The sequence below is a fragment of the Podarcis bocagei genome, assembly GCF_964188305.1.
Source record: "Podarcis bocagei genome assembly, chromosome: 4".
In the NCBI taxonomy this organism is placed as follows: Eukaryota; Metazoa; Chordata; class Lepidosauria; order Squamata; family Lacertidae; genus Podarcis; species Podarcis bocagei.
The window spans coordinates 73769157-73787479 of record NC_138128.1 but is presented as its reverse complement, the minus strand read 5'-3'; the positions used below and the strand labels follow the sequence as shown (position 1 = coordinate 73787479).

At 43.3% G+C, this 18323-nt stretch overlaps 1 protein-coding gene across 2 annotated transcripts in view; it reads left to right on the top strand.

The window, feature by feature from the left end:
• The first annotated feature begins 1182 nt into the window (after positions 1–1182).
• LOC308584713 (prosaposin-like) overlaps positions 1183–18323 on the top strand; it is a 42311-nt gene continuing 25170 nt past the window's right edge. For both annotated transcript variants that reach the window (XM_081189693.1, XM_081189692.1), the window contains exon 1: positions 1183–1341. In XM_081189693.1, the coding sequence (XP_081045819.1) occupies positions 1281–1341 (61 nt within the window). In that variant the 5' untranslated portion in view covers positions 1183–1280. The remainder of the gene's footprint in view (positions 1342–18323) is intronic.

The window sequence follows — 18323 nt, the reverse complement described above, 5'->3', positions numbered from 1 at the left end:
GCCTTGAACGAGGTCCTGATTGAAGGCAACCTAGTAGTGTGCTCCTAAGTGTACTGTAGTAAACTTTGGAAGTTTCTAGGGTTGCCTAAATAAATAAATGTATACTTCATAAAAAAAGATTTCACAATTCATTGATAAAAGAAACTATTCTAAACAGAAAATAGTAATTAAAAGAGAAAGAAGAGAAAAATACAAAGTCCCCTCACCAATATATCCTGTCTTGTATCCCGTACAGAGAATAATGTACCCTCCCAGCTCTCAATTGGGAGCAAGCTGGTAGACTGTGTAATGCAGTATAGAAGCCTTTCCTCCTGCTTCCAAAGGAACTTTGATCCATTGGTGCCTATATTGTGGCTTGGGGTGGGGTGGGGTGGGGTGGGGAGTGTTTGCTATGGAGCCAAAATGAGTTTAGGAGCAAAAAGCAAGCCCATCTGGCTGCTACCCCCTTTTCCCATATCAATCTATAGGGACATATGGAGCCATTGGTTCCTATGAAGAATATGGTTTGGGCCCAATGGGGTGGGGTAAGACCAGAGCCTTGTCTTCAATGGGGGTCAGGCCTCCTCTTCCAACTCCTTTATTTTGCCCCTGTAGGGTTTGTCCCCCTCTCCATGTAAACTGATGTAATGAAGCAGTGGGGAGAAGAAGAAATGAGGCAGGGTTTCCTTTCCTTAGTGCTTTGATTTGGATTTTGAGTGCTTGGGAAAACTCAGTTTGGAAGTTGGATAAAGGTCATAGCTGGGTTGGACTCTTGCCTTCCAGGCTACCTGATTTGAATCTGGCAAGTTTAAATGACCTCTCACCACTCCTAATTTACATTACTATAATAATGGGTATATTAAGGTGATTCTGGGAAGAGGAAGAAGAAAAGGCTTCTCTATCCTTAGACTCTCTTGTAGGAATGTATTTTGATTTTAAAGAGATCTGTTGGCAGACTCACAACATTACACAGCTTAGGTCCTTGGGACATATTCATAAAAGCACACAGCCTCCTGGCCTTGCAACTTTTACCTACAGAGGAAGCCACATCTTGTCAGCTGGCAGAGATTAGGCTATTACACAGAAACTGGAGGAGCCTCTCATCTGGGAGTGCTCTGGCTCTTGCAGATCATGTGCATTAATTGCATTAACCTGAGGCTGGGTGTGGCAAATGGTACTTGTGAAACTTCAAGCATGTGGGTGTTAATTTCTCTCCATCCTGCTGCCTTTCCCAAGATTGCTCATTGAAGACAGGAGGCATTCTCTCTCTTCACCAGAAGGATCCAGTAACACTGAAGAACATGGAGGGCTTATGGAAAGGGTGGGTGCTGCTGATAACACTCTATTTGGCTGCCTACCAAGGTAAGGACAACATTTTTTGTTTAGTGAGGAGACAAGCAGGGCATAGTTTGTATACACAAGAGGGGGAGAGAGTGGCACCAAACTTATGCTGGTGTATAAATAAAACAAGGTAATGGAAACAAAGGAATAGAATTGTAGAGTTGGAAGAGGATCCTAAGGGCAGCCTAGTCCCCAACTCCCAGAGTGCTGTAAGTTTTCCTTCCTCGGAGAAACAACTTATTTGGCCATTTGAGTGGAGAAGGCTTTGTAGAACACATGTGTGTTGCTCAAAATGTGTCTCTGGCCAAGAGTGCTGCATAACTCGGATACTTCTATCTCTGTAAACTTGTGCTTTGCTTGCTTAAATGGTTATACCTTAGCAGAAGGTTCTGAGACAGCTGTACTATAGAATTCCCCTGGTTTTCTCTTCTCTAAAGATGTGATGGATGTATAAAAGGGGTGATTACATTCCATAGTGTGCAGTGCCCTAGATTGAGCTAGTATAACAAGCTTCTGGGCTGAGGCTTTTAATATCCTAGGAAAGGAACAATCAGTACCAATCGGCCTGATGTATGAAAACCCACAAATATCTACGTATTGTGCTATTGCATGTTTAGATGATCTGTAACTTTGCTCAGAACAACCTTGTTTCAGTTCTCATGGTGAAGCTGCATTTGTCCTATTTCTGTTGTTCTTCGCAGCCCCTTTGCTGTTTTGCAGCAGACCACAACTTCCTCCTCCTTGGCAGTTGAAAGAGAGGGATTGCTTTATTGCAGCAGAGCAGGTTGCACACACTTGACTTTAAGGCAGATAGGTATTTTAATATGGGGAACATACCTGTTTGCTAGCATCTCTGTTCTTGCTAATCCTAATTTCAAAATTGAAAGGTACCTTCATCTGAAGTGCCCGTCACTTGCCTTCACTTGAAGGCAGGACTTGCTTGGGTGAGAGGGCAGTAGGGAGAGTTCATATTGGTTCATATTGCAGGCCCTTACCCAATGAAATCCCACCCATTCAATTTATTTCCAACCTTTTACTCCAGCTGAAAAGGCTCCCAGGGCACCTTACAAAGACCAATGATAAAGCAGCCCTGTGCTTATGTTTGCTATCTAAAAGACACAGCACAAAAGGAAAAATATCAAGAGGAAGCAGGAAAAACCCAAACCCTGGCACTTGTTAAAAACCAACTAATCTAGAATGAAAAGTGTCCTAGGAGAGGAGGCAAAGGTTGCTGGATTTTCAGCACAGCTGATGGTGGCTTTGCTTTCACTCTCCCCCTCTGCTGTAGCCTGATTGAACAGTGATTACCAGACAACTTTTTGTGAGGGATCACCTGCTATGAATAAAGGCAACTTTATCCCTTGTTGGAAGGCATTTGTCATAAGTACATTGGTATTTGGTGGTTGTTTCCTGAAGCAGACTATGTGAGCAGTCCTCTCACAGCCATGTAGATTTCTCTGGGAGCCCTGATTAGGCTAAGACTACTCAATGCACATAAATGTCTGTCCTTAAGAACCTGTCCATTGACACTCCCGTTTTTGAGAAAATGTAGTCACCATACAAATAGGATGTTGTGAAGATGTAGGCCTGGCCTTGAGCTGGTCCTGTCTGATTAGGAGTGTGTCTTAATAGTAATATCCTGCATGGCAAATCACCCTTGGGACAGCTAACTGTTTTAGCTCTCTTAAAAGAGCAGCTACAACCAGAGTACAGAGACAAACTACCAGACCTACTCCCTCTGAATGCTTGAAAAAGGACCTAGATCCTTTCTAGAATGCAAAGAGAAGATTGGCCAGATGGGGCTACCCCATAAGTGTAGAACCTGTGGCCCTACAGATGTTGCTGGACTCTAGGTCCCACCACCAGCATGGCTCAATGGTTGGAGGTGATGTAGAGTTGTATAACAGCAACATTGGTGGAGAGCCACACGTTCCCCATTCCTGGTCTAGACAAACATATTCTATGGTTACCATGCCTTCAGTGGCAGCCAGAGGAGAAGCTTCCCTCTCATGACAACATGGTGGTTCAGCTTTAATCTGGCTGTGAAAAAAATCCACATGCAAGAGCTGTTTAATCCCTTTTCCCATGCTTCTTCCCTGCTGCCACCCTCTTCTATGCTGCGTAGGCAGAGCATTGCGCAGAGTAGTTTTTCGTGCCTGACTTGCCCTGAGGAAGGCTTGCTGGAAAAGTGTGTGTAGCACAGTCATTCCTAAGATACTCCAAACTATCCAGGGAACGCCCCGACTCCCACATCATTGCACCATATCCAGCCACATTACTTGCAAGCTGGAGGAGACTCATCCTTGCCCCCAGGAGCTTAGCACCAGTCAGTCAAACACAATACCAAATCAGGTGAGATTAAAAGATGAAGGCTGAAACTTATATAATCAAGTGTTCTTGAAAGCATTGACAGTACCACTTAAAAGTAATAGTGTGTGGAACTTCAATCAGAACACGAAATACTGTAGACACTGATGAAAAGCCAGACTGTGAAAGCCCCTTGTTTCAAACCCCCCCAACTGACTCGAGATATCTCATCTGAAAGTATACCCCATATAATTCTTTGGTTGATAAATGGGTAAGGTTTCAAAGGTAGCACATGCTTTGGAACCAAGGATCCATCTTTTATCTATCACCAGTTTGCAGGCATCAAAGGCTATATGAGACCTACTAGTGGAGAGGTAAAGCTTTGTGATAGTAGGGGGGCGTTATATTTAGGTCTGTTACACAAGGGGACAGGCCCATTCACAAAGTTTTCTTCTAGAGCTGGGAGTCAAATGCAGCAATGAGCATTTTGGAACTCACCTGGCTAAATCTTTTCTGTCCGTAACATCTAGCATCTTTATGGTTGCATTATATGTTAGGTTTCATGATGCTTTTAAATTTCACAAATGCAAGCAATGCTGTGGGAGGTAAGGAAGATCCTATCTAACAGAAGCCGATGGGAGGCAGTCCAAACTAGCTGAGGCCTGCGAAGGAATAGAAGAGTTCAAATCCTAAAAGTAGTTAAGTGTAATGCAGGAAAAGTAGCAAGAGAACCCATTAAGAAGCTGACTGTAGGCTGTTCTCTTGCAAATGGTTCTTACTACTACAATAGCTTGGCAGCATAAATCATGCTGATGGAGAACTCCATCATACATAATGCATAGAATTTGCTGTCACAGTATGTAATAATCCCTACTGGCTTAAGATGGAATGAAAGTGGGTTAAGCAAATTCATGGAGTGCCGGTTGTATCCATGGCTACTAGCCACGATGATATTTCCAGGTTCCAAGGCAACTGAATACGATTTGCTGGGCAGCTACAGTGAGGGCTAATGGGCTCTTGGTTCTTCTGCCTTTATAGAGTGGGAATCTCAGGCTAAATCATACTTGTGGTGCCCACTCCAGCAAAACTGAGTTCTCTTAAGGCCAAGTTTAATGTGCGTTTTCTGCTGTCTGGCATTGACAGCAGTCTTTTACCCTGGCAATGCATAATATGTAAAATACCTTAAGGTTCAACAATAAAAGGTAAAGCTGATCCTTGACTCAAATTAAGCCCTCTTGTCAGTCTCGGTCAGGCTTCTTCAACATGTTCCCTCCAGATGGCATTGGACTTCAACTTGCATCATATGTGACCATCAGCCATGTGAGTGTTGGCACTGATGGGAATTGGTTGAGGAGGCATTGGGTCTAAGCATTTGGTGCTATTTCAAGGATGCAAAGAAGCTGGCAAACTTGTCTCTAAAATAGATGCAACTGAACAATCTAAAACTATTTTTGTAGAGTCTTATGTTGCCTGATAACAGTGTGACTCTTGTGGCAACTGGCTGATGTCCTACATGGAGAAATTGCCACATGGCCATGTGGAGCTTCTCCTGCCCAGTGGTGGTTTTGTTCTAATTCTAAATGGAACTGTAGTAGGGGAGGCATCACTTGGAAAAGACAGCCAAGGAGAGTTCTGTAGTAACATCAGACTACCCAAGGTGGGGGGCATTGCATGCATCTAACCCTGCCTTTGGCTCCTGGAAAGCACCATTGATTCTTGACGCATACCCAAGGTCTTGTATATCAGTGCAATGAAGTACCGTAGGTATCAGCAGATAGTTGATTGTGTCCTGTGTGAAAGAGAAGTAGATGCTGTGCATTGTGCAAGTTATAACATGCAGCATATAGCCTATCTGATTTGTGCCATTTAGTTGAGTGGAAAAGTATGGAGGTGTTAGAAATCAAGGGAAGCTAGTGGCAGGCATGAACTCGAAAAGCAGAGACCAGGAGACAAGGATGAGAAAACAGGGATAAAGTCCTGTCTTTTGATCACTAGCAGATCTTGTTTGTGTCTTGCGTAGCCACACACCTTTAAGTCAGCATCTTTAAGTCTACTTCCTTAATTGCAATAAACACCCTTAAAAAAATAATCAGATGAAGAGCCCAAATTGCTGGGTGTCTTAATGCTTGTTCTACAATGCATACACAGATTCAAATGGAAAATGTCCCTCTCTGGACTGTGAAGCTATAGGAACACTATAGCATAAAATCTCCATGATTTAATGCTTGCTCGTTGGCAATGCTTTCTCCAGCTAAAATAGGCTAGAAGAGCTGTTTAAAGGAATGGAAAAGGAATTTAATCATGGGATGGGTTGCCCAAAGCTGCTCCCTAGGGCTCAACAGCAACCAGATGCTTTCCTCCCTTTAAAAAAATACATATTGAATAGCACCCATTGTATAAGACTGAATATTACATATTACTGAAGGTACTTATTGGTGAGGAATGTTTATTATCTCATTCAGTATAATTTTGGGAGCAATGCAAAGAGGAAGGTAAAGCTTTCTTCCTTTTTATCTTCCCATATATTACACCAAGAACGAAGTCACGCATACATGGCAAATGACTAAAATGAGGATGATTGGCTTGCAGTATGCAACAGCCATCAGAGATCAAATGGCATAGATGAAACTTCGTTTTAGGTCACTGAACTCTTATTTCAGACATAGTGCTTCCTCTGTGGCTGTTCCTTGGGTGGAATAGATCTATGTCACAATGTAAACCAGTTTGAAATAGCTTTAGCTGTCGTATTTGGTTTTCTTCCTTTCCTCCCCCGCACTTCACTGAGCAAGAAAAACTATTTTTGTACAGGTGTGGGGTACTCTGAGTTGGAGACCAGTCATGGTTCTTTAGTTAGGAACTCTGGGCCCAAACCACGCTTGATGTTTTATCCTGATACTGGCCTTTGTGTTTAAGCTTTTTCTTCCACAAATTGGCAGGCCTGGGGGCTGGGGAATATCTGGACTGCAGAAGGGATGGAAAGAGTTTGCAGCTCCACTACTCCCATGCCTATTTTGGTTGGGACAGTAACAATTTATGAAGGAAAAAGCTTGCGGTCAATGTCAAACAGCATCAAACATCTATAACTGACAGTGGAATGTAATGGTTTTCAATGTATACTGGAAGCAAGAGAGCTGAGACTCTTGCTATAGTAGTATGGTAATCATTCTGTGGATGAAGGAGAGCAAAGAAATGTAAGTGCTGGGCTTTTGTTGTCCAATGACATTTGCTTCTGTTGCAGTTCCTATTTTCCTAGTTCCTCTGTGTTTATAACTCCTTTGAAAAGCCAGCTCCATACCTAGCTAAGAGTGCCAACACTTCCCTCTGCAGCTGTAGGCCCTGTCTCATAACTGGGTGTGTGTTTATATGCTGTCCCAATAGGAGCTGAAATCTGATCTGTATAATTTATGCACAGCCTTCCTTGGTCTTCTATGATTTACTCTTCTGTTGTGGGGGGCATACACCAAGGTATGTACTAAGACATGTAGGAACCCCCTGTTGAGCCCTCCTCTGGCCTTAGCTTGCCTTCACAGCTGTAACAGCTGCCATTATTATCATTTTCTTTAATACAAAAATTAAAGTGGGTACTCTTTCGATGCTGGGTTTTATGGGCAACATCTGAACCCATGATGCTTGCCAAGGGTTGTGGATCACACAACGGTTCATCTAACATTATTGTGACTTTCCTAGGTAGCTGCCGTTACCCTGGAAGAAGTTAAGCCTTGCTAAGCTCCGATGAGTAGAAACTTGTGGCTAGACTCCCTGTTCCGCACAGATTCAAGCCATTCTGTAAATTATGTTTTGATGGATCGAAATAAATGGGGGGGGGGGGGAGAGTTCTACCAAAGGGTTCTGCCATGTTCTAGAGCACCCTGGCCTTGAAAAAAGCTAAAAAATAAAACCCCCACCCGCCACCACTACAATGCTGCTGTTTTGTTGTGGTTGTGGCCTTTTGGAACAAGACGTTGACCAACATTTAACTAGAAACACTAACCCATAATGGCAGGGTCCCATGTATGTTGCTGCTACATGGAATGAAGGGATGCATCTGTAGGCAATGACTTGGCCCAGTAAACGGAAAACATCAACCAATGCTGAAAAAGAACCAACAATTATTACAATTATTATCCATGTCTCCAAGATCTAGCTATCTCATATTTACAGTGCGTGTAGTAGTATTTGTAAACTGCTCTCAGGTTTTATTACAGTGGTACCTCGCAAGACGAATGCCTCGCAAGACGAAAAACTCGCAAGACGAAAGAGTTTTTCGTTTTTTTGAGTTGCTTCGCAAGACGAATTTCCCTATGGGCTTGCTTCGCAAGACGAAAATGTCTTGCGAGTTTGTTTCCTTTTTCTTAAAACCCAGGGTGCATTGCTTGAAGAGGTGCAGTTGCGACTTGACCGTGCTTCACAAGACGAAAAATTCGCAAGACGAAAAAACTCGCAGAACGAATTAATTTCGTCTTGCGAGGCACCACTGTACAATCAAGTTGCTATATATATTCTGAGAAATAAACAAACAGTTCAGTCTTCCAAGGAATAGTTGGATGGGACTACTACTCCAATTTGCATAGTTCTTTGAACTTTTCTCTTCTTACTATTGCACTACTGGTGGTGGGGTAAGTGTATATCCAGGCAACCAATATGCTTCTGACCTTTTCGTTCGCTGACAATTTTGCTGCTTAGAATAAATCTGTAAAATGGACCACTGTGTTTCGCTTTTACATGCAGTTCTGCTGTCACTGAGCACTGCCTTTTGACTCATGATTAGTAATGCAATTGAGCTAAGGCTGGGAAATGTGTTTGTGAGTCCATTCAGCTAGATGAGTGTTGCAGTTTCAAAGGTGTTAGCTGCAACTTGTAGGTGGGTTATAGGGCAATCCTAAACATTTCTACTCAGAAGTTCCATTGCGTTCAATGGTGCCTACTCTCCTCCTCCTCCTTAAGTAAAGGTAAAAAGGTACTCTCCTCTACATAGGTAAAGGAGAGCAGCCTAGTCCTATAATTTTTCCTCCCCTTGTCCGTCTTCCACAGGTTGTCTTTGAAAATGCTCTTCCCTCCCACTCCAGTGCTCCTTCCCAGTCTTTGCTTAATTTTCATACTGATAAGATCAGAAGTGCCTTTAAGCAGGAAGCTTATTCTGTGGCTCAACAGCTGAGAAAGCCAGGTGCTAATGACTAGTCAGGTGGGAGACTGGCTTGCTTGTGGGTTACCTGACTCATTCACACTTGAAATTTACGTATATGTATGCTAATTGCTGAAATTGCAGCATTAGCCACTTCAACTTGCTGTCAAGTCTTTTTGATCATTAAGGCTGAAAACGTTCAGATGTATGAATGCTGAATTTCTACAGCTGTGTTTTCAGTGAGCTCAATGTCCATTTGTAGGCTGTAAACCCTCCTTGCACTGTTAACAATATGGCACTTTGCTCCAGCTCAATGATCTCCCCAAATGTCTCCCATCTAACCTCTCGGCGAGGAGTCTAGATAGGTACCAAAAGATCTCTGGAAGCGAGATGTTGTGCATTAAAAAAACAAAACAGTGTAATTTTTAATATAGCCACAGCTAGTGCTAAAAGTTCAGTAGTGATATTTTTCTTTTGCATCCAAGATTCAAAGGTATGTTAGGGAGGACAGCATTTCAGTCGCTACCTTTATTAAAGGCCACCATTCGGGGAAGGGAGCTCAGAACACTGAACATCTTCAGGTCTTTTAGTCCCATCTGAGGGGCTTCCAAGCTGTCCCTTCCTAAAACAAAGAGGGCTGCAGTTCAGCTAACTTGAAGTGAGAGAACATGACCCCACCTATGTAATTAACACATAGGGGGGTGTAGCCTTTAGAGTGCTGGACTAGGATGTGGTTGAAGTCAGGTTCAGATCCCTGCAAAGCCAACTGTCTCCATCTCACAGGGTGCCTGCAAGTATGAAATGAGAACCCTCCATCTGTCTTTGGGCAGGAGGCAGGATATAAATATGATGGGTAGCACATTATGCGGTAGCTTGAGCAGGATAGGACCCTAGATGCCAACAACTGTTCTATCTTCTTCCTACTCCTAAATTGCAGGTGCATGTAAAGCCCTATGTGGCAAGTACTCCTACCTTTTGCACTGACAAATCAGACCCACAGGAATATGTTGAAGGATTCGAAAATAACTTCCCATTGCAGTCAAGCAAATATCACAACATGTGCATTATATCTTTCAGTAACAAAATACTGGCTTTTATACTCTATGAATTCCTCTGACTTTCTCAGAAGAATCTTGTAGATAGCTGTTTAGGGAAAGTGTTTGCCTCTAAAGAGATGGAAATCTCCAGATATCAGCAGGGGCAGGGCACGAGAACATCCCAGCTGAAAATACAGAGGCAGCTATCAGTACTGTACAGCTTGAACAACAAGAAAAGCTGGATACTGGCAGCTACATATTGAAAGCAAATCCTCCATCAGCTGTGTTGAAAACCGAGCCGCTTACACAGTGCTGGATCTGTGCAGAAAATTATGACTTCAGACATGATAGCACAGGTTCAAGAGCATTTTGCCATGCATGGTTTTCTAAATATTCTCATTGATTAGAATATTCTGTTGTTTTGAAAGGACCTGTGTCCTGGCAATGTTGAATTTTATTTCCCCAGCCCAGTAGTATGAGGGGTACTGGGCACATACATTACCAAAGCTTGCACCAAGGTGCACAGGCAGTCTTCGTCTACTGCTCTCATCCCGTGGGCTTGATATCACCGTATATAATCTGTTCAGTCTAAGAGCTAGCCCACACTTCTGCTTGTCCACACCTAGAAAGCACAGACTCGAGAGGTGTTCCACTTGTCCTGTGCTTTTAGGTGTGGGTCCGAGCAGTTTTTGGTTTGCCTCACTGCTTTCTCCCAGGAAACCTCACTTTTACTTCTGAATCTGAGCAAACGTCGATCCACGGAAAACTTAATTGACATTTGTGTCAATTTAGCAGTAAAGTGGGTTTCTTCAGGGGGCACAATTAAAGCCATAATAAAATTTTTCTGTGGGAGCATCCAAAGATGGCATCTAATGTACAGCATAACAATGTTATATGAAACAGTAATTTAAAAACACAAGAGTATCCGTGTGCCTGCAGAAAAAGTACTCAAGCATTGACTTGCAACTCAAGACATTAGCAGGATCAAGCAATAGTAAGACCAGACGACTTTTGTAGCAGCTATCGTGTATGTTGTAGACATTGACTTTTGTCATTTGTGTTATAATCGTATGCAAATATTATTTGATGCTAGAGCCAGTCACCCAAGTGCTGCAATCTGTGAAGTAGTCTATGTGCTGCCATTTCCATTCCATATAACAGTGGGATGGAAATAACGGGATAACACAGGGAACCTAGTGGTGAGACCTTTAGTATGATAAAGGGAAAGTCCACAGTCTACCATTGTTTCCCATTGCTTCTCTTCAGTATCGTGTAATGGTGCTGAAAAGACTGAAAATGGTAAAGTCAACAGTGCCTAGTCAGAAGTCACAGACGTTCCTCACCCTTGGGAAATATTTATGCAAACGACCCCCATGTGCTCAGCAGGGGTCAATCCAGAGCTCCCCCAACTCCCACTGGACACTTTGACAGGTCAAATGAGGATCCCAGACCAGCATAACTTGACCTGTGGGCTGCCAGATCCCCACGGCTGCTGTGGAGAATTTTTATTGGCATTTTCTTCCCTTCCTCTGGTTCTTACCTGTGAGGTAGGTCAGGCAGAGAGCTGCCAACTAACCCTACATCCCCTGTGAGCAGGGCCTTTTTTCAGCTGGAACTCAGTTCCAGCACCTCTCAGGTGGGTGCTATTATCATTTTAAGAGCACAAGGGAGGTCTTCATGGCACTACTTTTCCTAGAAAAATAGCCCTGCCTGTGATCTTCGTGCCTGAGTGGGGGTTTTGTAGCTTCTAATCTTCTAACCATCTCCACATTAGTTCACTCTTACCTCTGCTGTAATACCATGGCTGGAGAGAGTAGCATCAAACAAGGAGGACACCTGAAATGATTTGTAATATTAACTAAGTGCAAACAGAATAAACTCGAGTGCATTTCAACCATGTTTTTAACTTGGGAAGCAGAAAACATATTCTTTAGTCGACTACTCCCACCCTGAGGAAGAATGTTTTAAAATGCATTGAAACTTATATAATGAGAACGCTAATTGGAACCTCCTCCTTTTATGTAGATGAGCTTTAAAAGCCTTTTGCATAGAAAGGAAGGTGTGGCTGAGTCCAGGCTAGGAGGATTTTTATCTTGTCTTGAATAGAGTTCGTACAGTTCCACCAGCTCTGGCATCTCTACAAAGAGAAATATAATACATACAAATCACATGGCAGTACCATGAAGAAAGAAAAAAAGAATTTGGCAGGGAGTGGCACAGGAGAGGCAAAGTATATCTCTAGGTCCCACAGTTTAAAATCTCTGAAAGAAAAATACTAGCATGTGCAATGGTGATTGGCAATTGGCCCCAGCAATTAGGGGGGGGGAGTGTCTTGTTTGGGGTGTGTGTGACCCCCCCCCTCACAATGGTATTTTAAACACACAGCTGGGCAGTATTTAAAAATGAGAAAGGGTGTGTGGAGCAGGGTAGTTGCCTTTTAATCTAGCAAATTATGGATTCTCCAAACATACACTACGCGGGGGTAAATGAATGCCGATGCTATAGTCTAATTGACCTGACTTTAGTTCTTAAATGCGGAGCTGGAAAACAGGTCACTCATGCCTGTGGGTAAGTTAAAAACCCTTCTGTTACCACACACACAACAATCTTAGTTTTCAGCGTGTCTGTGAAAAACAAAGTGACATGTTACACTTGCATTCCTTCAAATACAGCTTGCCTGTATTTTTAATTTTTTTTTAAACCTTCCATGTTGCTGCTTCAAGGAGTCTTCCCTCCCTCTTCAGAGACAGGTGTGTCACTTTGCTATGCAGAGCATAAATTAAAAAGCTAACCCAGCAAAAGACTGAATGATCCAGTTGGGAGTGGGTGTGACTGACTCCCAAGTGCTGAGGCAAGGGGAACGGGGCACAGGAACAACTCTGCAATGGACAATGGCCTCCTGCCGGGATCTAGTCACTCCCAGTTCCGACGAGTCCAAGCCTAGTTGTATCAATTGTAAAAAGTTTATCCTGTTGATAGGACCTGATTTTCATGTGTGGCGCTGATCCATCTCTCCCTTAGCCCGGCCTTTAATCTGCTTCACTGTGTAGAGTTTACAGAAAACTGAAGGTTCAAAGAGTAGCTCTGGGCTGCTTGTAAACCGGCTCTGCAAAACAGAGCAGGATTTCGCGCCTGCTCAGCCCTGCTGCTCCAGCTGCATGTGTCATTTCCCGGCAGGAGAACTGGCATGCAGCCAACACAGAATGGAGCCCTGCCTCCTCGCCGCCCCAGCAGAGCGATGCCAGCTGATTGGCAAGTGGGCATGGTTTTATAATAAATGGCCTTGCATGCCAAATTGTCCCATGGGCCAGAGGTTCCCAGCTCCTCCTGTAAACTGTCCCTCATTTCTTTCTCTACTTATGCAGAGCCACTGTGGTGCAGTGGTTTAGAGTGTTAACACCAGGACCTGGGATAACAAGGCTTAAATCCCCACATACCCAAGAATCTCACTGGGTAACTTTGGGCCCATTATTGGATCTGATGATGTGGGTTTTGGTGTATACAAGCCAATGCTATATAAGAGGTATATTTTAAAGACTCTGGTCACTCTGATGGTTTTTAATGAGTGTAGCTACCCCTCTGGGATTGTGTAATATTGCATGACTTAAAAAACTTGACATCAGTACAATACTATTTATGTGAAAAGGGCGTTCTCGTTAAATGGGGGCCAGGGGAGAGGCTGATTTTCACCTTATCACCATCTGCCTGACAACCTTTATCCTTCTATGTTGATAGTATGGTATGATCTTGTCCTGCCCACACTTTTCCCTGAGTATGAGATGGGAGATGATCAGTAATGCGAGGAATCTCATATCTGAATCATTTATTCAAGTTGCTAGGATGTTCCGAAGCAGGGAATATTTGGTGGGGAGGGATCCGTATGAGCAGCTCTAGTAGGTTAGCAAATGCTCTGGGTGTAGACATGAATCTAGGACAGCAAACAAAGGTTTTGTTGCTAAACCTGTTTGTCTTTTGTAATAGCTTCTGCCTGGCACATTTCAGTGCTCTGGGCTTACACAAGTGCATCTCACAGAGGCCATTAACTCTCTGCTCATCCCTGCCCTCCTGTCATAGGTTCTGCGGGAGTTCTTCCCGTATCGCCACATCTGATATGTAGATTGCACCACCTAGATAGACCTGCCAGCACCTGTTCTTCCTGCAATCACTAAATGATGACAAATTCTGCATCCAACTTACGGAATATTGTTAAAGACGGCAAGCAGGACCAGCAACAAAATGTTGCAGTGTGGCGTGATCCTGTTCAGGATTCCCATCAGCCCTTTTTCAGGACATGGTATTCTGTTCCCCCTCTAGCTCAGTCCTCACTGGGCTAACTAGAATATCCACCCCCCACCCCTCGTTTTGTGTGTGCTATAAATCTTGGGCTTTCCAGAAACTTGCTGATAGCTCTCTAGTATGCTGTTTTGGCTGCATGTTGACCAGAGTTCATAGAATGAATTTGCTTTTAGCATATAACAGTGATTCTCAAACTTTTTTCTCTGGGTCACACTTGCAGAATAAAAATTTCCTTGTGCGACACCAATTTTTTTTATTGATAAGACATACATTGGAAAACAAAAAGCAAACTCCTAGCAGTGCTTGATTTTTAACATAGAACCTGCCATGTGCTTGATAACAGGGGAGCCCTAAGCAAAGCCTCTTGAGGAATTGAGGTGCCTTGTGTCCTCAAATTATTTACCTTGTGGAACAAAAGCAAACCTTTGGACTGCACCGGAAATCATCATTCAGCCTGGACACAGATCCAGCTCCAAGGGCCTTCTGGCGGTTCCCTCACTGTGAGAGGTGAAGTAACAGGGAACCTGGCAGAGGGCCTTCATGGTAGTGGCACCCACCCTGTGGAATACCCTCCTATCAGATGTCAAGGAAATAAACATCTATCTGACTTTTAGAAGACATCTGAAGGCAGCTCTATAAAGGGAGGTTTTTAATGTTTTAAATATTTTGTTGCATGCCACCCAGAGTGGCTGGGGCAACCCAGTTGGATAGGCTGCATATAAATATTAAAACTATTATTAAAGTTATTATAACATATAATTGGTGTGTCATAATCCAGTCTACTTCCTCTGGCTAAAACCCGGTAAAAACTGTGTTTGGAAGTAAGTGAAATTTCCATTTTCAAAGGCATCTCCAGAAGTGTTGAGGGTAATCCAAAAATCTACTTATTGAAAGACAGTGGAAGTGGGCATCTCAGTATCTTGAAATAAGGTGTAGTGGTAGCCAAGGTTTTTTTTTTTTATAAAAAAGATACTAATCAATGTCCTGGAGATGACAGGTCACACCAGACTGACGGTTTTGTGTGGGCGTATTTTGCAGCATGTTCTTGACACTGTGTAGTGCATTAGGTTTATCCTGGACTGTCCGCACTCCATTCTGCATTTTAGTTGCTCTGCAGTGCTTCCTTAGCTTCCTCCGCTGCCAGAAGGGAGGAGACATAAGGAAACTTTCCATGGCTTACGGCTTCCTTTTATAAATGTGATGAAGAATCAGACTTTAGATATTGATCTTTATTATATTCATTTTATATGGAATGAGCAGTTGAGATAATTTCCCTTCTGTTTTCATGATGCACCTCCCTTTGCTGTTCCCTTTTTCTTCTCTAATTTATATTTAGGTTTCATAATTTCCAGGAGTGAATAGCTTAAGCTAATAAATGGCTGTGGAAACTTTTTGTATTAGAGTGGTACCTCGGGTTACATACGCTTCATGTTACATACGCTTCAGGTTACAGACTCCGCTAACCCAGAAATAGTACCTCGGGTTAAGAACTTTGCTTCAGGATGAGAACAGAAATCATGCTCCGGCGGCGCAGCGGCAGCAGGAGGCCCCATTAGATAAAGTGCTGCTTCAAGTTAAGAACAGACCTCCGGAACGAATTAAGTACTTAACCCGAGGTACCACTGTACATTCTATAGCTGTAGTATTTATTATTCTTGGTTTTGAGATCCTCTCTGTATAAGTCTGCTCAGAAGGAAGCCCCACCAGGGCTTACTCCCAGGTAAATTGCTGCAACTCAGCAAGACAACTTTTGAGAAGAGAAATTTTCCTCACTGCTATTCCCTCCGGCTAGGTTCCCTTTTAGACTCTGGCCCCAAAGTCCTGCACTGGGTCTCTGCACTGACCCTGCAAGCTCACTTCACCCACCCACAAGTCTAAAACCTCTGCCAGAAGAACTTCAAGTTTTCTCTTCAATTTATTACGTTGGCTTTGCCTCACACACTGGGTTTTCCCACAACTACACTAATATGTCTTCACACCCAGGATAAGGTAATCATTCCCAGATTTACCTTTCCCCTCACCGTGTATTCATCCCACCACTGCCACCAATTCTGTGGCGTTTGTGCAGAGCCCCCGGTCGTTTCACAGACTATTGACCTGTACACCACTACTTTATTCTTCCGCTGCCATCAATTTTGTGGAAAAAAACCAGGGTTCCCCAGTGAAGTATTGAGTCTCAGTCAGGTAGAGCTAACAATGAAGATTAAAGTTTATTTCAAACACAAACAAGTTTTAAAATATATTTGAAACACTGTCACATTATTCCCTCTCAGTCTTGTCCCTGTCTCTTAACTCACTTTGACTCCTCTATCTCCCCGCCCCCCCCCCCAAGAACCAACTGAACTAACTGTCAAAACCTCTGGGCTGAGCCTCAAAATCAGGTAGACTCCTCCTCTGGGCTTTCTTATTGGTCAACCTATCAACCCTTTCTCTCCCCCAATACAAACGTATCCCCAAAGAATGGGCAAACACCATAGTATGCATAACATTACGCTGTTACTCTCCCTCATAATGCTTATTAATATTTGTATTTTAGGTTAAATCTAAATTTCAGTTTTATGTAGCCATGCACCGTATGTTACAGCTTTGTATTTAATACTTTCTAAAAGAAAAGAACAATCTCTCCTCCAGTCAGCCTTACTCTATTTACTTCAGTCTAATGCGCCATCGAATCTAATGCACACCTCAATTTTCAGAGCCTTGAAACAAAAAAGAAGTATTTGCTGGCGAATGTAAATATGCCATCAAATCCAATGCGCACCTTAATTTTTGCAACATAATTTGTCCAAAAAAGGTGAGCATTAGATTTGAGTAAATATGGTATTTGTATGCATATATCTTACTTATGTGGCTGTGCCCTGGGGCACAGGCTGGGATCCAAATAACTGCAGAGCTGGTTCAGTGTGTCCAAGGGGACATTGGGCTTATGTTTCTCAGGCAGCAGCCCCTCACCCCCATGCTAGATGGCAAATTGCTTTAGAAATAAAGGAGAATTGCAAATGCCAGTTGCTGAAGTACATGTTGAATCATGGGAGCCTGTTGTTCAGATGAGGGGGCAGAGGACGTTGGGGTTGGAACTCTTTCATTACCCTGGCTTTGTAATTATAAACCATAGTTTACTAAGCTATAGTTCAATAAACCATGGCTCAGTGTTATGTGTGTACCCTGTCCGGTGTCTTAGCTATGGTGTGTTAGCAAAAACAATCCATGGTTTGTTATTGCCTTACTGACCATAACTACGACGTTACACATGAATCTGGGCACTTCCTTGACTATAGTTTGCTTGCTTGCCTACATAAATGCTCTGCCAAGCAACAGAGTTGCACTATTATTCCTTTTTTAAAGAATAAATCTTGCTCTTCCTCCCAAGGGAACCCAAAAATGAAGCTCCTTGCATCATTTTGTGGCTCATGCTGGTACTTCTCCCAAAGATGAGATCACTCCTAATTCTGCCTTGCAATTCCTGCCTTCTCCCACCCAGTCATTGTCTTTAATGCTGATGTGCTGCAAAGGAGATGGAAAGGGACCGCTCAGCCCTCTGAATACTCTATCATCCCTAAAAGCATTTTTAATGCTTGAGACTATTTCCTTGTATGCAAAACAACCAAAAACCCCGCCACCCTTTTGCGTAGGTTGTGCATGCCTCTGCCTATTTGCTAACTAGCATCTATTATTGTTCAAGGTTCCGGAAAGCCATTCTTGCAGTCTGTTGTCGACACAACAGTCATGTCACAATCCCTGCAGTGAATTACATTCACCCCTCCTAATCTCTGCCAATTTCTCCCTTGTTGTCTTATCCCCCTCCAGCCTCACCCCGAGTTTAGACCCCCACCCCTGATGATGCTAACCTTGCTATTTGTGTCCACATTCTCCCTGAGCTACAGTTGAGGCATGATCAAGTCTTGGCAAGGGCGTGTGTTTGTATGTGCAGCTTAGTGGAGAATGGGGGTAGGTTCTGGTGTGTCCACATTACCGTTCACTGTGGCTCCACTGCTGTTTTCCCCCCAAGCCCATTTACACACATTGGCAGCGATCCATTTCTATCCTGTGGTTTGTTTAGAAATGATGCTGTTTGATGCATCTTCCCTCGAACCAGCTTCCATCCAATTAGAAAACGTTAAGTCACACTCGCCTCTTGGTCAGGCTGAGGCGTGAACATTTAAGACAGCTGTTGCACATGCTCAGAGGGCAGCTTCGTGACTGGGAGTTGGACGGTTGCCGGCGCATGGTAGCGAAACAGG